Source organism: Salmo salar, chromosome ssa10 (assembly GCF_905237065.1).
Source record: "Salmo salar chromosome ssa10, Ssal_v3.1, whole genome shotgun sequence".
Lineage (NCBI taxonomy): Eukaryota > Metazoa > Chordata > Actinopteri > Salmoniformes > Salmonidae > Salmo > Salmo salar.
In genome coordinates, this window is record NC_059451.1 from 2,630,649 (window position 1) to 2,655,078 (window position 24,430).

A 24,430-nucleotide genomic window follows, 5' to 3' on the forward strand; every position below is an offset into this window, starting at 1 on the left:
CCTTTTATGTCAGGAGTAAAATGTGCTTAACGAGTCACATAAGTTGCATGGATTCACTCTGTGTACAGTAATAGTTTAACATTATTTTTTTTGAATGACGGCCTCATCTCTGTACCCCACACATACAATTATCTGTAAGGTCCCTCAGTCGAGCAGTGAATTACAGATTCAACCACAAAGACCAGGGAGGTTTTCCAATGCCTCGCAAAGAAGGGCACCTATTGGTAGATGGGTAAAAAATAAAAAAGCAGACATTGAATATCCCTTTGAGTATGGGGAAATGTTTAATTACACTTTGGATGGTGTATTAATAAGCCCAGTCACTTCAAAGACACAGGCGTCCTTCCTAACTCAGTTGCTGGAGAAGAAGGAAACTGCTTAGGGATTTCACCATGAGGCCAATGGTGACTTTAAAACAGTTACAGAGTTTAATAGCTGTGATAGGAGAAAACTGAGGATGGATCAACAACATTGTAGTTACTCCACAATACTAACCTAAATGACATAGAGAAAAGAAGGCACTAAAGTAAAACTGCAAAAAAAAATTGGCAAAGAAATGATCTTTATGTCCTGAATACAAAGCGTTATATTTTGGGCCAATCCAACACATCACTGAATACCACTCTTCATATTGTCAAGCATGGTGGTGGCTGCATCATGTTATCGGTGTGCTTACCATCGGCAAGGACTAGGGAGTTTTTTATGATGAAAAGAAACGGAATAGAGCTAAGCACAGGAAAAGTCCTAGAGGAAAACCTGGTTCAGTCTGCTTTCCACCAGACACTGGGAGATGAATTCACCTTTCAGCAGGACAATAACCTTAAACACAAGGCCATATCTATACTGGAGTCGCTTACCAAGACGACATTGAATGTTCCTGAGTGGCCTAGTTACAGTTTGGACTTAAATCGTCTTGAAAATCTACGGCAAGACTTAAATAGTTGTCGAGCCATGATCAACAACAAACTTGACAGAGCTTGAAGAATTAAAAAAAAATAATGTGCAAATATTGTACAATCCAGATGTGCAAAACTCTTAGAGAATTACCCAGAAAGACTCACAGATGTAATCGCTGCCAAAAGGTGATTCTAACATGTATTGACTCAGAAGTGTGAATATGTAAATGAGATATTTCTGTATTTCATTTTCAATACATTTGTGAAAAATTCTAAAAACATGTTTTCAATTTGTCATTATGGGGTATTATGTGTAGATGGGTAAAAACCAATAACTGTTTTATTCCAGCTGTAACAACATGTGGAATAAGGCAAGGGGTATGAATTCCTCCTGAAGCCACTGTACCTCTTATTCCCCTTTCAATGCTACGGATTTCTCAACAGAATAACTGTTACTGTTACAGTACGGGTCAATATTTTGTTTTAGGGAGTCATTAAGCCCACAAAATGTTATTCCAAAATAACCACTAAATAGGCTACCTCTTATTCATACATCCCTTTTTCCTTTTTCTATGCAATGGATTTTAAAATATGTACAGGAATATTCTACTTTTTACAGTGTTGAAATATTCAATTTAAGAGATCAAATGTTACACATGCAGTGATTCTCCACTGAAACAACAAGACCTCAGGTGAGCTCAGGTGAGATGTGAAACATGATAGACAGTTAATCAATATGATGTTATACTTTGTCACTTTCCTGTTTACATATTTGCATTTTATCATTCATAAAACGAGAGTTGTTTGGTTTTCTGATGAAACAGCTGACAGTATTTCTTGTGTGTTCCCTATAAAAGGATGTTATAACAGGAACTCTCGGTAACGGTGATTATGGGTAAAGGCTTCAGTTCGGCCGAACTCGCCTAGCTGAACCGAACGCTCCATACTCCCTTAAAAAGACCTTTGCTTGAAAAACAAGAAAAAAAAATTGGCTATACTGTAGTACTGTTTGTCCATTTTGAGACACCGTAGCCATTATACAAGGATTTCTGTTGTTGTAGTGGGGATAGTAACATTAGTACTCAAAAAAAATAATACTTTATTAAGGAAAATGTTTTTATTTGTACGTTAAGCTAACATAAAACATTGAAGTACGCATTAAGGTGTCTGTAATATAATAAATGTTGCAAACTAATGTAGACATTAATAAATGCATTTCTATGGCTGCGCGGTGGCTTCGATAAAGCCTCCTGTCAATCATCCAGGGTGTAGACATACGTCATTGGTGTAGACCTGTAGTGTTTCTAACTAACTACCCCAAGTTGGAACATCTTCCTGTAGCGTCCGTACGCAGCAGCACTGATGATCACCTTGACGACAGCGGAACCTTCATCAGGGTTAACGTCCACTTCCTGAACCGTTGCCTCCTTGTACAGCCAGCTGGAAACACACGAAGAAGTTCATCATACTAATATTAATAACTTTATATTTATATAGCGCTTTTCAATACAAAATAACAAAGTGATTCACATCATAAAATAAAAGTACTAACAAAGAAACAGACAGGAGGAAGGAGAATGAAACAGATAGTTAATTAAAATCTGACATTAAAATCTTCTTTATAAAAGTGTGTCTTCAGCAGGGATTTAAAAAGAGGCACTGAATCTGCAAACCTAATCTGCTCTGGCAGACTATTCCAAAGTCTAGGGGCCCTTATGGAAAATGCCTGGCCTTTAGTTTTCAACCTAGACTTTGGAATGGTCAACAGTGGCCTGCCAGAGCATCTCAGGCTGTGTCCTGGCTCGTTGGGAGATGAATGGTCAACAGTGGCCTGCCAGAGCATCTCAGGCTGTGTCCTGGCTCGTTGGGAGATGAATGGTCAACAGTGGCCTGCCAGAGCATCTCAGGCAGGCTGTGTCCTGGCTCGTTGGGAGATGAATGGTCAACAGTGGCCTGCCAGAGCATCTCAGGCTGTGTCCTGGCTCGTTGGGAGATGAATGGTCAACAGTGGCCTGCCAGAGCATCTCAGGCTGTGTCCTGGCTCGTTGGGAGATGAATGGTCAACAGTGGCCTGCCAGAGCATCTCAGGCTGTGTCCTGGCTCGTTGGGAGATGAATGGTCAACAGTGGCCTGCCAGAGCATCTCAGGCAGGTGTGTCCTGGCTCGTTGGGAGATGAATGGTCAACAGTGGCCTGCCAGAGCATCTCAGGCTGTGTCCTGGCTCGTAGGGAGATGAATGGTCAACAGTGGCCTGCCAGAGCATCTCAGGCTGTGTCCTGGCTCGTAGGGAGATGAATGGTCAACAGTGGCCTGCCAGAGCATCTCAGGCTGTGTCCTGGCTCGTTGGGAGATGCTCTATTCACCTTTAATTCACCCGCTAATCATCCGCTATTCACCAGCTAATCACCCGCTATTCACCTTTTATTCACCCGCTATTCACCTGCTATTCACCTTTTATACACCCACTATTCACCCACTATTCACCTGCTATTCACCCGCTATTCACCTGCTATTCACCTGCTATTCACCCGCTATTCACCCGCTATTCACCTGCTATTCACCCGCAATTCACCCGCTATTCACCTTTTATTCACCCGCTATTCACCCGCTATTCACCTGCTATTCACCTTTTATACACCTGCAATTCACCCGCTATTCACCTGCTATTCACCCGCTATTCACCCACTATTCACCCGCTATTCACCTTTTATACAGCCAATTCACCCGCTATTCACCCGCTATTCACCCGCTATTCACCCGCTATTCACCTTTTATTCACCAGCTATTCAGCTCTATTCACCCGCTATTCACCCGCTATTCACCCGCTAATCACCCGCTATTCACCCGCTATTCACCTTTTATTCACCAGCTATTCAGCTGCTATTCACCCGCTATTCACCTTTTATACACCCGCTATTCACCCGCTATTCACCTCTTCACCTGCTATTCACCTGATTTTCACCCGCTATTCACCTTTTATTCACCCGCTATTCACCTGCTATTCACCCGCTAATCACCTGCTATTCACCTTTTATACACCCGCTATTCACCCGCTATTCACATTTTATTCACCCGCTATTCACGTGCTTCTACACCTGCATTACTTGCTGTTTGTGGTTTTAGGCTGGGTTTCTGTATTGCACTTTGAGACATCAGCTGATGTAAAAAGGGCTTCATAAATACATTTGATTGATTGATAAGAGCTAGGTAAATGAGACACCATTCTCATTGCACTATAATTTACAACTTCATAAGAGTTATTGATAAGAGATAGGTAAATGAGTAATCCGTTTGGAGAAGGGGATTGTAAAAATAAATGACACTTGTTTTAGATATATTTGACCTTACAATAGCTGGAGACGAATTTGAAACCAGTCATACAGTGCATTTGGAAAGTACTCAGACCCCTTGACATTTTGCACATTTTGTTACATTACAACCTTATTCTAAAATTAATTAAATCACATCACAATACCCCAATGACATCACAATACCCCATAATGACAAAGCAAAAACTGGTTATTAGAATTTTTTCCAAATGTATTTACATTTTACATTTTAGTCATTTAGCAGACGCTCTTATCCAGAGCGACTTACAGTCGTGAATGTATAAATTTCATACATTTAAAAAAAAATTGTACTGGCCCCCGTGGGAATTAAAATTATTAAAATTTAAAAAGTATTAAAATTATATCAACTTAAATATCACAGTTACATAAGTATTCAGTCCCTTTACTCAGTACTTTGTTGAAACACCTTTGGAAAAGATTACAGCCTTTAGTCTTCTTGGGTATGACGCTACAAGCTTGGCACACCTTTATTTGGGGAGTTTCTCCCATTCTTCTCTGCAGATCCTCTCAAGCTCTGTCAGGTTGGATGGGGAGCGTCGCTGCACAGCTATTTTCAGGTCTCAAGAGATGTTAGATCGGGTTGGTGCCAGATTTCCTCCAGACGTGATGCTTGGCATTCAGGCCAAAGAGTTCAATCTTGGTTTCATCAGACCAGAGAATCTTGTTTCTCATGGTCTGAGAATCTTTAGGTGCCTTTTGGTAAACTCCAAGTGGGCTGTCATGTGCCTTTTACTGAGGAGTGGCTTCAGTCTGGCCACTCTACCATAAAGGCCTGATTGGTGGAGTGCTGCAGAGATGGTTGTCCTTCTGATAGGTTCTCCCATCTCCACAGAGGAACTCTAGAGCTCTGTCAGAGTGACCATCGGTCTTCCTGACCAAGGCCCTTCTCCCCCGATTGCTCAGTTTGGCCAGGCGGCCAGCTCTAGGAAGAGTCTTGGTGGTTCCAAACTTCTTCCATTTACGAATGATGGAGGCCACTGTGTTCTTGTGGACCTTCAATGCTGCAGAAATGTTTTGGTACCCTTCCTCAGATCTTTGCCTCGACACAATCCTGTCTCAGAGCTCTACAGACAATTCCTTCGACTTATGTATACTTACGTAAATAAGGTATTTCTGTTTTGAATACATTTGCAAAAAAAAAATCTAAAAACCTGTTTTCACTTTATCATTATGGGGTACTGTGTGTAGATTGCTGAGGATTTTACTTTTTTAAAATTATTAGAATAAGGCTGTAATGTAACAATGTGGAAAAAGTCAAGGGGTCTGAATACTTTCCAAAAGCACTGTACTTACTGTATATACTGAAGAAGAAGGAGATGCAGAAGTATTATTATTATCGTGTTAATGCCATATGAATGTTGTTCAGAGTGACTGCTACTATATTCCTGTCATTACTGTAGCAGTCACTCACAGTACGTGGCTTGATTCCATTACCTTTAACCTTTAACCTTACCTTTGACCTTACCTTTCACCTTACCTTTGACCTTACCTTTAACCTTTGACCTTACCTTTACCCTTACCTTTGACCTTACCTTTACCCTTACCTTTGACCTTACCTTTGACCTTACCTTAACTGGGAGCTGCTGAGGTCGACAGGGAGAGTCAGGACCTGTTTCCCTGTAGATCTCACTATAGCTTCTTCTACTACTATCTTCAGCTCCTCCAGACCCTGTCCTCTCAGAGCAGAGATAGGCAGGTTGTTGGGCTCAGAGGGCTCATAGCTGAGGACGACAACATACCCATGTAATGAATGATAAGAACTTATATATGGATAAACAGCATAGTCACATAAACATCTGGCAGACTTTAGTTCCTCCCCTCAACAGCCTTCAGTTCCTCCCCTCAACAGACTTCAGTTCCTCCCCTCAACAGCCTTCAGTTCCTCCCCTCAACAGCCTTCAGTTCCTCCCCTCAACAGCCTTTAGTTCCTCCCCTCAACAGCCTTTAGTTCCACCCCTCAACAGCCTTCAGTTCCTCCCCTCAACAGCCTTTAGTTCCACCCCTCAACAGCCTTTAGTTCCTCCCCTCAACAGCCTTTAGTTCCTCCCCTCAACAGGCTTTAGTTCCTCCCCTCAACAGCCTTCAGTTCCTCCCCTCAACAGCCTTCAGTTCCTCCCCTCAACAGCCTTCAGGTCCTCCCCTCAACAGCCTTTAGTTCCTCCCCTCAACAGCCTTTAATTCCTCCCTCAACAGCCTTTAGTTCCTCCCCTCAACAGCCTTTAGTTCCTCCCCTCAACAGCCTTTAGTTCCACCCCTCAACAGCCTTCTGTTCCTCCCCTCAACAGCCTTTAGTTCCACCCCTCAACAGCCTTTAGTTCCTCCCCTCAACAGCCTTTAGTTCCTCCCCTCAACAGGCTTTAGTTCCTCCCCTCAACAGCCTTTAGTTCCTCCCCTCAACAGCCTTCAGTTCCTCCCCTCAACAGTCTTCAGGTCCTCCCCTCAACAGCCTTTAGTTCCTCCCCTCAACAGCCTTCAGTTCCTCCCCTCACCAGCCTTCAGTTCCTCCCCTCACCAGCCTTTAGTTCCTCCCCTCAACAGCCTTTAGTTCCTCCCCTCAACAGACTTTAGGTCCTCCCCTCAACAGCCTTCAGTTCCTCCCCTCACCAGCCTTCAGTTCCTCCCCTCACCAGCCTTTAGTTCCTCCCCTCAACAGCCTTTAGTTCCTCCCCTCAACAGACTTTAGGTCCTCCCCTCAACAGCCTTTAGTTCCTCAAAAAGTCCCCACAAGAATAGTAAACAAACAAATATTTGACCAACTGGGGACATTTTGTTGGTCCCCACAAGTTCAAATGCTATATCTAGGGGGTTAGGAGCTAGGGTTAGGAGCTAGGGTTAGGAGCTAGGGTTGGGTTTAGGGTTAGGAGCTAGGGTTGGGTTTAGGGTTAGGAGTTAGGGTTAGGAGCTTGGGTTAGGAGCTTGGGTTAGGAGCTAGGGTTAGGAGCTAGGGTTAGGGTTAGGAGCTAGGGTTAGTTTTAGGGTTAGGAGCTAGGGTTAGGAGCTTGGGTTAGGAGCTAGGGTTAGGAGCTAGGGTTAGGAGCTAGGGTTAGTTTTAGGGTTAGGAGCTAGGGTTAGTAGCTAGGGTTAGGAGCTAGGGTTAGGGTTAGGAGCTAGGGTTAGGAGCTAGGGTTAGGGTTAGGAGCTAGGGTTAGGGTTAGGAGCTAGGGTTAGGAGCTAGGGTTAGGAGCTAGGGTTAGAGTTAGGAGCTAGGGTTATGAGCTAGGGTTAGTTTTAGGGTGAGGAGCTAGGGTTAGGAGCTGGGGTTAGGAGCTAGGGTTCGTTTTAGGGTTAGGAGCTAGGGTTAGGAGCTAGGGTTAGGAGCTAGGGCTAGTTTTAGGGTGAGGAGCTAGGGTTAGGAGCTAGGGTTAGTTTTAGGGTTAGGAGCTAGGGTTAGTTTTAGGGTTAGGAGCTAGGGTTAGGAACTAGGGTTAGGAGCTAGGGTTAGGAACTAGGGTTAGGAGCTAGGGATAGTTTTAGGGTTAGGAGCTAGGGTTAGGAACTAGGGTTAGGAGCTAGGGTTAGGAGCTAGGGTTAGGAGCTAGAGTTAGGGTTAGGAGCTAGGGTTAGGGTTAGGAGCTAGGGTTGGGTTTAGGGTTAGTTTTTGGTTAGGAGCTAGGGTTAGGAGCTAGGGTTAGTTTTAGGGTTAGGAGCTAGGGTGAGGAGCTAGGGTTGGGTTTAGGGTGAGGAGCTAGGGTTAGGAGCTAGGGTGAGGAGCCAGGGTTAGGGTTAGGGTTAGTTTTAGGTTTAGGAGCTAGGGTTAGGAGCTAGGGTTGGATTTAAGGATAGATTTTTAGGTTAGGGTACGGGTTATGTTTAGGGTACGGGTTAGGGTACAGGTTATGTTTAGGGAAAATAGGATTTTGAATGGGACTGAATTGTGTGTCCCCCACAAGGTTAGCTGTACAAGACTGTGTGTGAATGTTAATCTCCTCACCTGTCCACCAGATCTATCTTATTATGGACTTCTACGATGGAGCTCAGCAGTCTGTCTGGGATCTGAAGGTTCCTCAAGACATTCAACACATTCTCCTTCTGGTTCACAGTCTCTGGGTGGCTGATGTCTCTCACATGGACTATCAAGTCCTGGGGACAGAACAAGGAGAAAGAACACTATCTATACAGCAGTATGTGGACACCCCTTCAAATTAGTGGATTCAGCTATTTCAGCCACACATGTTACTGAGTGGTGTGTAAAATCGAGCACACAGCCATGCGATCTCCATAGACACACATTGGCAGTAGAATGGCCCGTACTGAAAAGCTCAGTGACTTTTAACGGTGGCATCGTCACAGGATGCCACCTTTCCAACAAGTCAATTCATCAAATTTCTGCCCTGCTAGAGCTGCCCCCGGTCAACTGTAAGTGCTGTTATTGTGAAGTGGAAACGGACAGGAGCAACAACGGCTCAGCCGCGAAGTGGTAGGCCACACAAACTCACAGAACAGGACTTACGAATTGTCTGTCCTCAGTTGCAACACTCACTACCGGGTTCCAAACTGCACCTGGAAGCAACGTCAGCACAAGAACTGTTTGTCTGGAGCTTCATGAAATGGGTTTCCATGGCCGAGCAGCCGCAAACAAGCCTTAGATCACCATGTGCAATGCCAAGCGTCGGGTGGAGTGGTGTAAAGCTCGCCGCCATTGGACTCTGGAGCAGTGGAAATGCGTTCTCTGGAGTGATGAATCACACTTCACCATCTGGCAGTCCAACGGACAAATCTAGGTTTGGTGGATGCCAGGAGAACACTACCTGCCCCAATGCAATAGTGCCAACTGTAAAGTTTGGTGGAGGAGGAATAATGGTCTGGGGCTGTTTTTCATGGTTCGGGTTAGGCCCCTTAGTTCCAGTGAAGGGAAAATGTAACGCTATCGAACACCTTTGGGATGAATTGGAAACATTTTGAAAATGAAAACTGTTGTAACATACAGAGTGAGTGACGTCCTCCAGCGTAGCGGAGAAGGAGTCTATGAGCTGGTGGGGAAGCTGAGACAGGAAGCCGATGGTATCCACATAAAGCACAGACATGTGACTAGGCAGCGTGCCGGCGTGCACCGTGACGTCCAGCGTGGCGAACAGCTGATCTCTAGGCTGCAGGGCCGCGTCGCCAGTCAACGCCTTGATCAGAGTCGTCTTACCTGGTGGAGAGAAACGAGTTTAACAGCAATTAACAGGCACAAGAGACAATATTTTAATTAGATATTAAATAAGTGCTTCTGGAGGTGTAAATAGTCAGTAAATAAGTGGGTAAATGCTGATCTCCGTTCCGTCAATGAAGCAATTTATATCACATTTAACAACAACAGGTGGGTGAAGACGCAAAATAAAAGACGGATCATAATAATGGCCGGAACGGAGCAAATGGAATGGCATCAAACACCTGGAAACAGACTATGGGAGGAGCACAGTACTACATAGAGCCATGACTACATGGAACTCTATTCCACATCAGGTAACTGATGCAACAGGAGAATCAGATTTAAATAACAGGTAAAAATACACCTTATGGAAAAATGGGGATTTTGAAAACACACACACCGCACGCACGCACACACACACACACGTTCACACTAAATGTATTGTAGATATGTGGTAGTAGTGGTCTGAGGTAACACACTAAATGTATTGTAGATATGTGGTAGTAGAGGTCTGAGGTAACACACTAAATGTATTGTAGATATGTGGTAGTAGAGTAGTGGTCTGAGGTAACACACTAAATGTATTGTAGATATGTGGTAGTAGAGGTCTGAGGTAACACACTAAATGTATTGTAGATATGTGGTAGTAGAGTAGTGGTCTGAGGTAACACACTAAATGTATTGTAGATATGTGGTAGTAGTGGTCTGAGGTAACACACTACATGTATTGTAGATATGTGGTAGTAGAGGTCTGAGGTAACACACTAAATGTATTGTAGATATGTGGTAATAGAGTAGTGGTCTGAGGTAACACACTAAATGTATTGTAGATATGTGGTAGTAGAGTAGTGGTCTGAGGTAACACACTAAATGTATTGTAGATATGTGGTAGTAGAGTAGTGGTCTGAGGTAACACACTAAATGTATTGTAGATATGTGGTAGTAGAGTAGTGGTCTGAGGTAACACACTAAATGTATTGTAGATATGTGGTAGTAGAGTAGTGGTCTGAGGTAACACACTAAATGTATTGTAGATATGTGGTAGTGGTCTGAGGTAACACACTAAATGTATTGTAGATATGTGGTAGTAGAGGTCTGAGGTAACACACTTAATGTATTGTAGATATGTGGTAGTAGTGGTCTGAGGTAACACACTAAATGTATTGTAGATATGTGGTAGTAGAGTAGTGGTCTGAGGTAACACACTTAATGTATTGTGAAATCTGTTGTGAAATGTATTATAATGTTTTTAAAAATTTTATATAACTTCCTTAATGTTGCTGGAACCAAGGAAGTGTAGCTGCTGCCTTTGCAGGAACTAATGGGGATCCATAATAAACCCCAGGAAGAGTAGCTGCTGCCTTGGCAGGAACTAATGGGGATCCATAATAAACCCCAGGAAGAGTAGTTGCCGCCTTGACAGGAACTAATGGGGATCCATAATAAACCCCAGGAAGAGTAGCTGCCGCCTTGGCAGGAACTAATGGGGATCCATAATAAACCCCAGGAAGAGTAGCTGCTGCCTTGACAGGAACTAATGGGGACCCATAATAAACCCCAGGAAGAGTAGCCGCTGCCTTGACAGGAACTAATGGGGATCCATAATAAACCCCAGGGAGAGTAGCCGCTGCCTTGGCAGGAACTAAACTAATGGGGATCCATAATAAACCCCAGGGAGAGAAGCCGCTGCCTTGGCAGGAACTAATGGGGATCCATAATAAACCCCAGGAAGAGTAGCTGCTGCCTTGGCAGGAACTAATGGGGATCCATAATAAACCCCAGGAAGAGTAGCTGCTGCCTTGGCAGGAACTAATGGGGGTCCATAATAAACCCCAGGAAGAGTAGCTGCTGCCTTGGCAGGAACTAATGGGGATCCATAATAAACCCCAGGAAGAGTAGCTGCTGCCTTGGCAGGAACTAATGGGGATCCATAATAAACCCCAGGAAGAGTAGCTGCTGCCTTGACAGGAAGTAATGGGGATCCATAATAAACCCCAGGAAGAGTAGCTGCTGCCTTGACAGGAACTAATGGGGATCCATAATAAACCCCAGGAAGAGTAGCTTCTGCCTTGGCAGGAACTAATGGGGACCCATAATAAACCCAAGGAAGAGTAGCTGCTGCCTTGGCAGGAACTAATGGGGATCCATAATAAACCCCAGGGAGAGTAGCCGCTGCCTTGGCAGGAACTAATGGGGATCCATAATAAACCCCAGGGAGAGTAGCTGCTGCCTTGGCAGGAACTAATGGGGATCCATAATAAACCCCAGGAAGAGTAGCTGCTGCCTTGGCAGGAACTAATGGGGATCCATAATAAACCCCAGGAAGAGTAGCTGCTGCCTTGACAGGAACTAATGGGGATCCATAATAAACCCCAGGAAGAGTGGCCGCTGCCTTGACAGGAACTAATGGGGATCCATAATAAACCCCAGGAAGAGTAGCCGCTGCCTTGGCAGGAACTAATGGGGATCCATAATAAACCCCAGGGAGAGTAGCTGCTGCCTTGGCAGGAACTAATGGGGATCCATAATAAACCCCAGGAAGAGTAGCTGCTGCCTTGGCAGGAACTAATGGGGATCCATAATAAACCCCAGGAAGAGTAGCTGCTGCCTTGGCAGGAACTAATGGGGATCCATAATAAACCCCAGGAAGAGTAGCTGCTGCCTTGGCAGGAACTAATGGGGATACATAATAAACCCCAGGAATAGTAGCTGCTGTCTTGACAGGAACTAATGGGGATCCATAATAAACCCCAGGAAGAGTAGCTGCTGCCTTGACAGGAAGTAATGGGGATTAATAATAAATGTTTGATACCATTCCATTGATTCCGCTCCAGCCATTACCACAAGCCTGTTCTCCCTAATGAAAGTGCCACCAACCTCCTGTGCCCATAACCCCATCTCTCACCACAGTTGGTATAGCCCACAACCCCATCTCTCACCACAGTTGGTATAGCCCATAACCCCGTCTCTCACCACAGTTGGTATAGCCCATAACCCTGTCTCTCACCACAGTTGGTATTGCCCATAACCCCCGTCTCTCACCACAGTTGGTATAGCCCATAACCCCTGTCTCTCACCACAGTTGGTATAGCCCATAACCCCCGTCTCTCACCACAGTTGGTATATGCCCATAACCCCTTCTCTCACCACAGTTGGTATAGCCCATAACCCCCGTCTCTCACCACAGTTGGTATAGCCCATAACCCCTGTCTCTCACCACAGTTGGTATAGCCCATAACCCCCTGTCTCTCACCACAGTTGGTATAGCCCATAACCCCCTCTCTCACCACAGTTGGTAATGCCCATAACCCCCGTCTCTCACCACAGTTGGTATAGCCCATAACCCCCGTCTCTCACCACAGTTGGTATAGCCCCGAACCCCGTCTCTCACCACAGTTGGTATAGCCCATAACCCCGTCTCTCACCACAGTTGGTATAGCCCATAACCACATCTCTCACCACAGTTGGTATAGCCCATAACCCCTGTCTCTCACCACAGTTGGTAATGCCCATAACCCCCTATCTCTCACCACAGTTGGTAATGCCCATAACCCCCTGTCTCTCACCACAATTGGTATAGCCCATAACCCCCTGTCTCTCACCACAGTTGGTATAGCCCATAACCCCCTGTCTCTCACCACAGTTGGTAATGCCCATAACCCCGTCTCTCACCACAGTTGGTATAGCCCATAACCCCGTCTCTCACCACAGTTGGTATTGCCATAACCCCCGTCTCTCACCACAGTTGGTATAGCCCATAGCCCCCTGTCTCTCACCACAGTTGGTAATGCCCATAACCCCGTCTCTCACCACAGTTGGTATAGCCCCTAACCCCCGTCTCTCACCACAGTTGGTAATGCCCATAACCCCCGTCTCTCACCACAGTTGGTATAGCCCATAACCCCGTCTCTCACCACAGTTGGTATAGCCCTAAGCCCGTCTCTCACCACAGTTGGTATTGCCCATAACCCCCTGTTTCTCACCAGTTGGTATAGCCCATAACCCCCTGTCTCTCACCACAGTTGGTATAGCCCATAACCTCGTCTCTCACCACAGTTGGTATAGCCCACAACCCCGTCTCTCACCACAGTTGGTATAGCCCATAACCCCCTATCTCTCACCACAGTTGGTATAGCCCATAACCCCGTCTCTCACCACAGTTGGTATAGCCCATAACCCCGTCTCTCACCACAGTTGGTATAGCCCATAACCCCGTCTCTCACCACAGTTGGTAATGCCCATAACCCCCCTCTCTCACCACAGTTGGTATAGCCCATAATCCCCCGTCTCTCACCACAGTTGGTATAGCCCATAAACACCCCTATCTCTCACCACAGTTGGTATAGCCCATAACCCCCTGTCTCTCACCACAGTTGGTATAGCCCATAACCCCCCGTCTCTCACCACAGTTGGTATAGCCCATAACCCCGTCTCTCACCACAGTTGGTATAGCCCATAACCCCGTCTCTCACCACAGTTGGTATAGCCCATAACCCCCTGTCTCTCACCACAGTTGGTATAGCCCATAACCCCGTCTCTCACCACAGTTGGTAATGCCCATAACCCCCTATCTCTCACCACAGTTGGTATAGCCCAGAATCCCGTCTCTCACCACAATTGGTATAGCCCATAACCCCGTCTCTCACCACAGTTGGTATAGCCCATAACCCCCTGTCTCTCACCACAGTTGGTATAGCCCATAGCCCCGTCTCTCACCACAGTTGGTAATGCCCATAACCCCCTGTCTCTCACCACAGTTTGTATAGCCCATAACCCCCTGTCTCTCACCACAGTTGGTAATGCCCATAACCCCCTGTCTCTCACCACAATTGGTATAGCCCATAACCCCCTGTCTCTCACCACAGTTGGTATAGCCCATAACCCCTGTCTCTCACCACAGTTGGTAATGCCCATAACCCCCGTCTCTCACCACAGTTGGTATAGCCCATAAACCCGTCTCTCACCACAGTTGGTATAGCCCTTCAACCCCGTCTCTCACCACAGTTGGTATTGCCCATAATCCCCTGTTTCTCACCAGTTGGTATAGCCCATAACCCCCTGTCTCTCATCACAGTTGGTATAGCCCATAAACCCGTCTCTCACCACAGTTGGTATAGCCCATAACCCCGTCTCTCACCACAGTTGGTATAGCCCATAACCCCCTGTCTCTCACCACAGTTGGTATAGCCCATAACCCCGTCTCTCACCACAGTTGGTATAGCCCATAACCCCCTGTCTCTCACCACAGTTGGTAATGCCCATAAGCCCCCTCTCTCACCACAGTTGGTATAGCCCATAACCCCCTGTCTCTCACCACAGTTGGTATAGCCCATAACCCCCTGTCTCTCACCACAGTTGGTATAGCCCATAACCCCCTGTCTCTCACCACAGTTGGTATAGCCCATAACCCCGTCTCTCACCACAGTTGGTATAGCCCATAACCCCGTCTCTCACCACAGTTGGTAATGCCCATAACCCCCTGTCTCTCACCACAGTTGGTATAGCCCATAACCCCCTGTCTCTCACCACAGTTGGTATAGCCCATAACCCCCTATCTCTCACCACAGTTGGTATTGCCCATAACCCCGTCTCTCACCACAATTGGTATAGCCCATAACCCCCTGTCTCTCACCACAGTTGGTATAGCCCATAACCCCCTGTCTCTCACCACAGTTGGTAATGCCCATAACCCCCGTCTCTCACCACAGTTGGTATAGCCCATAAACCCGTCTCTCACCACAGTTGGTATAGCCCATAACCCCGTCTCTCACCACAGTTGGTAATGCCCATAACCCCCTGTCTCTCACCACAGTTGGTATAGCCCATAACCCCTGTCTCTCACCACAGTTGGTATAGCCCATAAACCCCGTCACTCACCACAGTTGGTATAGCCCATAACCCCGTCTCTCACCACAGTTGGTATTGCCCATAACCCCCTGTCTCTCACCACAGTTGGTATAGCCCATAACCCCCTGTCTCTCACCACAGTTGGTATAGCCCATAACCCCTGTCTCTCACCACAGTTGGTAATGCCCATAAGCCCCCCTTCTCTCACCACAGTTGGTATAGCCCATAACCCCCGTCTCTCACCACAGTTGGTATAGCCCATAACCCCGTCTCTCACCACAGTTGGTAAAGCCCATAACCCCGTCTCTCACCACAGTTTGTATAGCCCATAACCCCGTCTCTCACCACAGTTGGTATTGCCCATAACCCCCTGTCTCTCACCACAGTTGGTATAGCCCATAACCCCGTCTCTCACCACAGTTGGTAATGCCCATAACCCCCTATCTCTCACCACAGTTGGTAATGCCCATAACCCCCTGTCTCTCACCACAGTTGGTATAGCCCATAACCCCCTGTCTCTCACCACAGTTGGTATAGCCCATAACCCCCTGTCTCTCACCACAGTTGGTATAGCCCATAACCCCCTGTCTCTCACCACAGTTGGTAATGCCCATAACCCCCGTCTCTCACCACAGTTGGTATAGCCCATAACCCCGTCTCTCACCACAGTTGGTATAGCCCATAACCCCGTCTCTCACCACAGTTGGTATTGCCCATAACCCTCTGTCTCTCACCACAGTTGGTATAGCCCATAACACCCTGTCTCTCACCACAGTTGGTATAGCCCATAAACCCTGTCTCTCACCACAGTTGGTATAGCCCATAACCCCCTGTCTCTCACCACAGTTGGTAATGCCATAACACCCTGTCTCTCACCACAGTTGGTATAGCCCATAACCCCCTGTCTCTCACCACAGTTGGTATAGCCCATAACCCCCTGTATCTCACCACAGTTGGTATAGCCCATAACCCCCTGTCTCTCACCACAGTTGGTATAGCCCATAACTGAGATGATGGGGAAGTCTCTGTGTTTGCGTTGGGAGCGGAGTAGGTGTCTCTTCCTCCTCAGATGTTCCAGAGCAGAACAGATCTTCAGCTTTCTCTCCTGCAACACTCTCTGCTGTACCTCCATCAGCGTCTCACCTGGAGACAGGGAGGGAGGGGTTAGTCACCTAGACAACAGGGAGGGAGGGGTTAGTCACCTAGACAACAGGGAGGGAGGGGTTAGTCACCTAGACAACAGGGAGGGAGGGGTTAGTCACCTAGACAATGGATAGAGAGGTGGGGGCATGCAATACAATTGCCATCTCTGAGTAGGATGTCATGACAGATTGCATTGGCTGGGAACATAGATACAATTATGCCTTCTGACGTACCAATGTCAGGAGGAAGCAGGAGGAAGCAGGAGGAAGGATGGGGGCAGATTGACCAACATGTGAACCATATACAATAAATGTATTATTTGTTGTATAAGCTAGGGGGTTCTGCCACCATTGTAATCCAAACCGGAACAGATGTGTGCGTCATCAGGCGTTAACAAGCAAGAACTGATATGGAGAGATAATGGTGAAGAACGGCCTAGGGAAGCTATTATCATATAGAGGGAGGGGACTCTATACGTTATGCAAAGACAGAATCCTATAAAGATAGGACTCTGTAATATGAGAATTTATTCTTTTTCATGGAGGGGCTCAGCCCTGTTGCGTGTGGAATAGGGTGCTTCCATGGAAGGGCTCGGCTTTTGCTACTTTGTATTAAAGTCTATATTGAATTGAAAAGTTCTTATAAGAGTGTTATCTTCTTAAGACAATTTTCCACGACATAGGCTTACCTGAACCCATAATGTACCTGGAACACCCATATTACTGTAGGCTTACCTGAACCCATAATGTACCTGGAACACCCATACTACTGTAGGCTTACCTGAACCCATAATTCACCTGGAACACCCATATTACTGTAGGCTTACCTGAACCCATAATGCACCTGGAACACCCATATTACTGTAGGCTTACCTGAACCCATAATGCACCTGGAACACCCATATTACTGTAGGCTTACCTGAACCCATAATGCACCTGGAACACCCATATTACTGTAGGCGTACCTGAACCCATAATGTACCTGGAGCACCCATATTACTGTAGGCTTACCTGAACCCATATTGTACCTGGAACACCCATATTACTGTAGGCTTACCTGAACCCATAATGTACCTGGAACACCCATATTACTGTAGGCTCGCCTGAACCCATAATGTACCTGGATCACCTATATTACTGTAGGCTCACCTGAACCCATAATGTACCTGGAGCACCCATATTACTGTAGGCTTACCTGGACCCATAATGTACCTGGAACACCCATATTACTGTAGGCTTACCTGAACCCATAATGCACCTGGAACACCCATATTACTGTAGGCTTACCTGAACCCATAATGCACCTGGAACACCCATATTACTGTAGGCTCACCTGAACCCATAATGCACCTGGAACACCCATATTACTGTATGCTCACCTGAACTCATAATGCACCTGGAACACCCATATTACTGTAGGCTTACCTGAACCCATAATTCACCTGGAACACCCATATTACTGTAGGCTTACCTGAACCCATAATGTACCTGGAGCACCCATATTACTGTAGGCTTACCTGGACTCATAATGTACCTGGAACACCCATATTACTGTAGGCTTACCTGAACCCATAATGCACCTGGAACACCCATATTACTGTAGGCTTACCTGAACCCATAATGTACCTGGAACACCCATATTACTGTAGGCTTACCTGAACCCATAATGTACCTGGAACACACATATTACTGTAGGCTTACCTGAACCCATAATGTACCTGGAGCACCCATATTACTGTAGGCTTACCTGAACCCATAATGCACCTGGAACACCCATATTACTGTAGGCTCACCTGAACCCATAATGCACCTGGAACACCTATATTACTGTAGGCTTACCTGAACCCATAATGTACCTGGAGCCTCCACCCTGCTGGTCCAAGTTGGCCACTTCATTTCTCAAGCGGGATCTGTCAGAAGAACACATTGTGTACATGTTGGAGAACATCATGTTCTATAGTATTTCAGTGTTAAAAACAGTAAAGAACCCATTTCAATGGAGGTGCATTAAATTACAGTAGTTGGTGCTGTGGATCACATACTGGAAAAATCCCCTTTACCACAGATAATCCATTATATTGACCAGATACTCTAATTCACATTAATTAACATTTGCTTTTTGGTCTTAATTTAAGGTTAGGGTTGAGGTTAGGGTTGAGGTTAGGCATAAGGTTAGGGTTGAGGTTAGGGTTGAGATTAGAGTTGAGATTAGGCATAAGGTTAGGGTTGAGGTTAGGTTAGGGTTGAGGTTAGAGTTGAGGTTAGGGTTGAGGTTAGGGTTGAGGTTAGGGTTGAGGTTACGGTTGAGGTTAGGTTTGAGGTTAGAGTTGAGGTTAGAGTTGAGGTTAGAGTTGAGGTTAGGGTTGAGGTTAGGCTTGAGGTTAGGCTTGAGGTTAGGTTAGGGTTGAGGTTAGGTTAGTGTTGAGGTTAGGCTTGAGGTTAGGTTTAAAAATAACAGACGAATCTGATATGCACTGGCACTGGCAAAACTTTAAATAAATGGTAAAACCATGGTATAAAATACCTTAATTACTAAAAGGAGGGGAGGGAGAAAAAAAAGGGGGGGAGGGGAAAATTGGGAAAGAAAAAAAAGAAGAATAAAAAGATTACCCGGAAAATAAAACCTGGGTTAACAACCAGAGATGCAATCCCAAAGGGATAGAGGCCAAAAACCAGGGTCAAGACAATAAACCTAAAATTAGGATTGGGCATAAAAGTCCAGAGGTTGGAGTTCAGTCTGTTAGCTCCAAGGGTTAGGGTTAGATGAGGGGATATAAGGGTTAGATGAGGGGATATAAGGGTTAGGGTTAGATAAGGGGGTATAAGGGTTAGATAAGGGTTAGGGTTAGATGAGGGGATATAAGGGTTAGATAAGGGGGTATAAGGGTTAGATGAGGGGATATAAGGGTTAGATGAGGGGATATAAGGGTTAGATGAGGGGATATAAGGGTTAGGGTTAGATAAGGGGGTATAAGGGTTAGATGAGGGGATAAGGGTTAGGGTTAGATTAGGGTTAGATGAGGGGATATAAGGGTTAGGGTTAGATGAGGGGATATAAGGGTTAGGGTTAGATAAGGGGGTATAAGGGTTAGATAAGGGTTAGGGTTAGATGAGGGGATATAAGGGTTAGATAAGGGGTTATAAGGGTTAGATGAGGGGATATAAGGGTTAGATGAGGGGATATAAGGGTTAGATGAGGGGATATAAGGGTTAGGGTTAGATAAGGGGGTATAAGGGTTAGATGAGGGGATAAGGGTTAGGGTTAGATTAGGGTTAGATGAGGGGATATAAGGGTTAGGGTTAGATAAGGGTTAGGGTTAGATGAGGGGATATAAGGGTTAGATGAGGGGATATAAGGGTTAGGGTTAGATAAGGGTTATGTTAGGTTTAGATGAGGGGATATAAGGGTTAGGGTTAGATAATGGTTAGGGTTAGATGAGGGGGTATAAGGGTTAGATAAGGGGGTATAAGGGTTAGGGTTAGATGAGGGGGATATAAGGGTTAGGGTTAGATGAGGGGATATAAGGGTTAGGGTTAGATGAGGGGGTATAAGGGTTAGGGTTAGATGAGGGGATATAAGGGTTAGGGTTAGATAAGGGTTAGGGTTAGGTTTAGATGAGGGGATATAAGGGTTAGGGTTAGATAAGGGTTAGGGTTAGATGAGGGGGTATAAGGGTTAGGGTTAGATGAGGGGGTATAAGGGTTAGGGTTAGATGAGGGGATATAAGGGTTAGGGTTAGATGAGGGGGTATAAGGGTTAGATGAGGGGATATAAGGGTTAGGGTTAGATAAGGGAGTATAAGGGTTAGATAAGGGGGTATAAGGGTTAGGGTTAGATGAGGGGATATAAGGGTTAGATAAGGGGGTATAAGGGTTAGGGTTAGATAAGGGAGTATAAGGGTTAGGGTTAGATGAGGGGATATAAGGGTTAGGGTTAGATAAGGGAGTATAAGGGTTAGATAAGGGGGTATAAGGGTTAGGGTTAGATGAGGGGATATAAGGGTTAGATAAGGGGGTATAAGGGTTAGGGTTAGATAAGGGAGTATAAGGGTTAGGGTTAGATGAGGGGATATAAGGGTTAGGGTTAGATAAGGGAGTATAAGGTTAGATAAGGGGATATAAAGGATTAGGGTTAGATAAGGGGGTATAAGGGTTAGATAAGGGGGTATAAGGGTTAGATAAGGGGGTATAAGGGTTAGATGAGGGGAAATGAGGGTTAGGGTTAGATAGGGGGGTATAAGGGTTAGATAAAGGGGTATGAGGGGTTAGGGTTAGATAAGGGTTAGATGAGGGGGTATAAGGGTTAGATGAGGGGGTATAAGGGTTAGATAAGGGGGTATAAGGGTTAGGAGATGAGGGGGTATAAGGGTTAGGGTTAGATAAGGGGGTATAAGGGTTAGATGAGGGGGTATAAGGGTTAGGGTAGGGTTAAGGTTAGGTTTAGGATTAGGGTTAGATAAGGGGGTATAAGGGTTAGGGTTAGGGTTGGGTAAAAAGGTGTAGAGGTTGAGGTGAAAGTGGAAAATTAGGGTTGGGACCTGAGAACTGGGGGTTAGGGTTGGAGTTAGGGTTAAAATAAACCCAAGGGTCAGGGTTAGATATAGGGTCTAGAAGTTAGGTTTAGGCATGAGGGTATAGGAATTAGGGTAGATAATTAGGATTTTACAAACTTAAAATTAGGGTTAGATATAAGGGTCTAGGATAGGGAATCAGGATTTCGAGAACTAGGAATTTAAAAAATAGGGGAACCACCCAACGAACACACAAGTAAAAAATACATATACAAAACAATAAGTGCTGCTACACAAAGGCAAGACCACAATAGACGGATCAACGTCCCACACTGAGTGTAAAAATAAAAATAAGTGCTCCAAAAGTATGCAAAAAAAGGGGGGGGTAAAATAAAACCACGCCACACTAAAAGATACGGAAAATTAATATAAATAAAATAATTGTCATCATAAGTGCTGAAGAAGCATATAAAAATATATATAAATTCATAAATAAACAATTAAAAAGAGACACATAACTAAGTATAAAAACAAGTGCTTTCATAAATAAATAAATAAATAAATTGACAAACATACCCCACTAAATATGCAAAGTACTTTCAACTCAAAATAAGTGCTATGGGGGTATACAAAAAAATAGGGTAAAACCACGCCACACTAAACAAATAATAATAAAATAAATATAATAATATAAATAAAATAAGTGCCATGATATTAATGATAAGTGCTTGAAAATATATATAAAAATAAATTAATAAATAATTAAATTATTTAATAAACAAACATTTATCTTGAGCGGTTCTCCCACAGCCCCTCACCATCCTGTCCCCCCCAAAACCCCACTCATCCAACCCCACCAGAGATGGCACCTCCCATCAGGTAAATAAACCAGAATAAATTTTATATTTTTCATTCAAGCCCTTAGGATCTATCGTTTGGAGGCGCCCAATCCAAATTCTTTCCATCCCCTGTCGTTGTGTCCTAGACCAGCCCCCATTTGTCTCCAGACCAAAGATACTCAAATTATCAATTGCATGTAGGCCAAAAAGCAAATACAATACAGTGCTCTTATTACCTTTAGCCATATTGTATAGGTGTTGTTTTAGTCTAGCCTGTAGTGCATTCTTGGTTTCTCCTATATAAATCTTTTGGCACAATTTGCACTTAATTACATCTACCTTTCTGACTTTATACATTGTATTATTACATTAGTATGAATACTTGGGTGATAACTAGGTAAAATACTAGGACGTTACCTGAGCAGTGGAATCTCAGCCAGGGAGACCTGTAGTTTGGCTTCCTTGGTTCTGGCATTACAGCGAAAGATGTGGAGAACCACAGAGTATCTGTCAAACACCTTCACCCCCCATGCCTCCTCAAACTCTTTCTGAAAGGAAAATATACTATTATTAGAGTCAAGTTTATGCAGTGACAGGTCTACGGGACAATAAAGACTCAAATCTACACTATAGTGCATTGGTAAAGCTCTCGTCTCCCACTCTTTACCTCTGAGGCAGGGGACAGACGCTCCACGTTGACAAACACAGCAGTTATTCCCGGAGTTCTTCTGATTCTCTCTGAGAGAAGAAGAAGAAAAAAATTAAAATCACAATAGGATTCTGGACTCAATACAGTATTGCTAAATAGTGACTCACATTACATATCACCAAACATTGCCTGTCAAATTGTGTCAGGAAGAGAGAACAGACTTGATTAAACAGGGTTAGGGCGAGGGTTAGGACGAGGGTTAGGACGAGGGTTAGGGCGAGGGTTAGGGCGAGGGTTAGGGAGAGGGTTAGGACGAGGGTTAGGACGAGGGTTAGGGCGAGGGTTAGGACGAGGGTTAGGACGAGGGTTAGGACGAGGGTTAGGGCGAGGGTAAGTTATGGGGTTAAAACAGGCGGGGTGAGACTTGCAGACCTGTGAGCGTCTGGAAGTTGCCTTTGCCAAAAATCATCTTCTTCTCTGGTGTCTTGGTGGAGAGGATGACCTTATCGATGACACTCCAGTTCTGTAGAGTGTTGACCAAACCCACTGCCTCCTCCATCATCAGATTAGCTGTGAAAGAGACACATGACATAATTAAAGAACTGCTTCGTCCCCAATGGCATCCTACTCCCTGGATAGTGTTCTATTTTTGACTAAGGTCCATAGGAGCACCCTGGGGAACAAGGTGTCATTTGGAAAGCACTCATAATGACATGGGTGGGTATAATAATTTGTGGAACGTTCCAAAACAGGAATCTGTTCCAAAAACTTGGTAAATAACAAGGTTGTCAACAAACAACGTATACAAAGTTGTATAGCGGCAGAATAAGAGTGGACTATTTCATCAAGTTTTTCCACTCACTACGTTTATTCCGGAAAATGTCTGTCCTCACTCTGGTAGCCGATGGACAAACGTTAAGAATTAGCAACGTGGTGAGTTGATGCCTATTCGTCAACTAGTTGAATTGATCATGCCACTTTATATGCGTTGTTTGTTGGCAACCTTGTACTTTACGAAGTTTTTGGAACAGATTCCTGTTGGAACATTCCACAAATTCCACCCACCCTGACTGCCTGATATGGTTTAATGGCCATCTCCTGAGTTTCCACTCACCTGTGGTCAGGTACTGCTTCCTGCTTCCCCATTTCACATCAGGATGGACGATGAAGATGCGGTGGTCTCCCTCTCCGACCATAGGGATCTGGTGCTGAAACAGCTCATCTATCTCACTGTCATCTATATAATCTTCCTCCTCCTTGCCCAGGCTTTCATGTCCTGGGGTATGATTGTCATCCCTAATTTTCTGCTGGTATGTTGACAGTGAAAAGCCTCTGTGTTGTAAGGGGATAGATGTCTGCCATGACAGTGTTGTATCTCTGTGATGTTGAAGCCCATATTGTGAGATATGCTGATGTGATGATTGATTGACATGATGTGATCTCTTATGACAGTTATAACATGTTGGTAACTTAAGCCAGTTTTCTGCGGAGTACAGCTGCTGATGCTTCAACTGTACACACCATGAATAGGTCCTTTTTGGGAATAAACGTGTAACTATATTGTTACCTAACATACAATACCTTATGGTTGACATGATAATGGTTAGCTAGTAGCCTAGCTATGTAGCGAACTAGCTAGCTACCGTTAGCCAGCTAACTCTGCCACTAACCTCGTCACTGGGAAACGAGAGAGACTAAAACAACGCATTATAACTACAGTTCTAGGAAATGACCTACAAAACCTTTTCGCAATATTAAATCAGTGCTGAAAATGTCATCAATGTCGATGACAGACGCGACTTCTGGAAAAGGTCTAAAAAAGAACGTGGTGGTGTTGTTTTGAAGCTGCACATGTCGACTAGACACTTCCGGTATGATGTTTTCTTTCTATTTCTGAAAGCAGACAGCATCTCCTGGTGGACATGGTGTGGCAGAGGAGACGCCCTGCCTCAGCCGACCTTATTACAAAATCATTACATTACATTACATTACATTACCTTACAATACCTTAAAACCAGGGTGTTAGCCATGCTATTACCATCACACAGACACAGCTTCCGGG

At 45.0% G+C, this 24,430-nt stretch overlaps 1 protein-coding gene across 2 annotated transcripts; it reads right to left on the reverse strand.

The window, feature by feature from the left end:
* Positions 1–1,998: 1,998 nt before the first annotated feature.
* On the reverse strand, positions 1,999–24,430 carry gtpbp6 (GTP binding protein 6 (putative)). 2 transcript variants are annotated; one of them, XM_045687152.1, is made up of 10 exons: positions 23,483–24,430; positions 22,801–22,938; positions 22,387–22,457; positions 22,137–22,267; positions 18,209–18,279; positions 16,212–16,370; positions 9,172–9,380; positions 8,178–8,326; positions 5,803–5,967; positions 1,999–2,336 (listed from the first exon to the last, which is right to left on the reverse strand). In XM_045687152.1, exons 1-9 carry the CDS (start codon positions 23,961–23,963, stop codon positions 5,811–5,813), a joined length of 1,566 nt encoding a protein of 521 aa, XP_045543108.1. In that variant the 5' UTR covers positions 23,964–24,430; the 3' UTR covers positions 1,999–2,336; positions 5,803–5,810.

Coding starts and splice junctions, on each gene's coding strand:
- gtpbp6 (XM_045687152.1), bottom strand. CDS start 23,963: ATGTCAACCATAAGGTATTGTATGTTAGGTAACAATATAGTTACACGT. Junction 18,280..22,136: donor GCTGAGATTCCACTGCTCAG/GTAACGTCCTAG, acceptor TTCTTCTGACAG/ATCCCGCTTGAGAAATGAAG. Junction 8,327..9,171: donor TGGAGGACGTCACTCACTCT/GTATGTTACAAC, acceptor TTCTGTCCCCAG/GACTTGATAGTCCATGTGAG.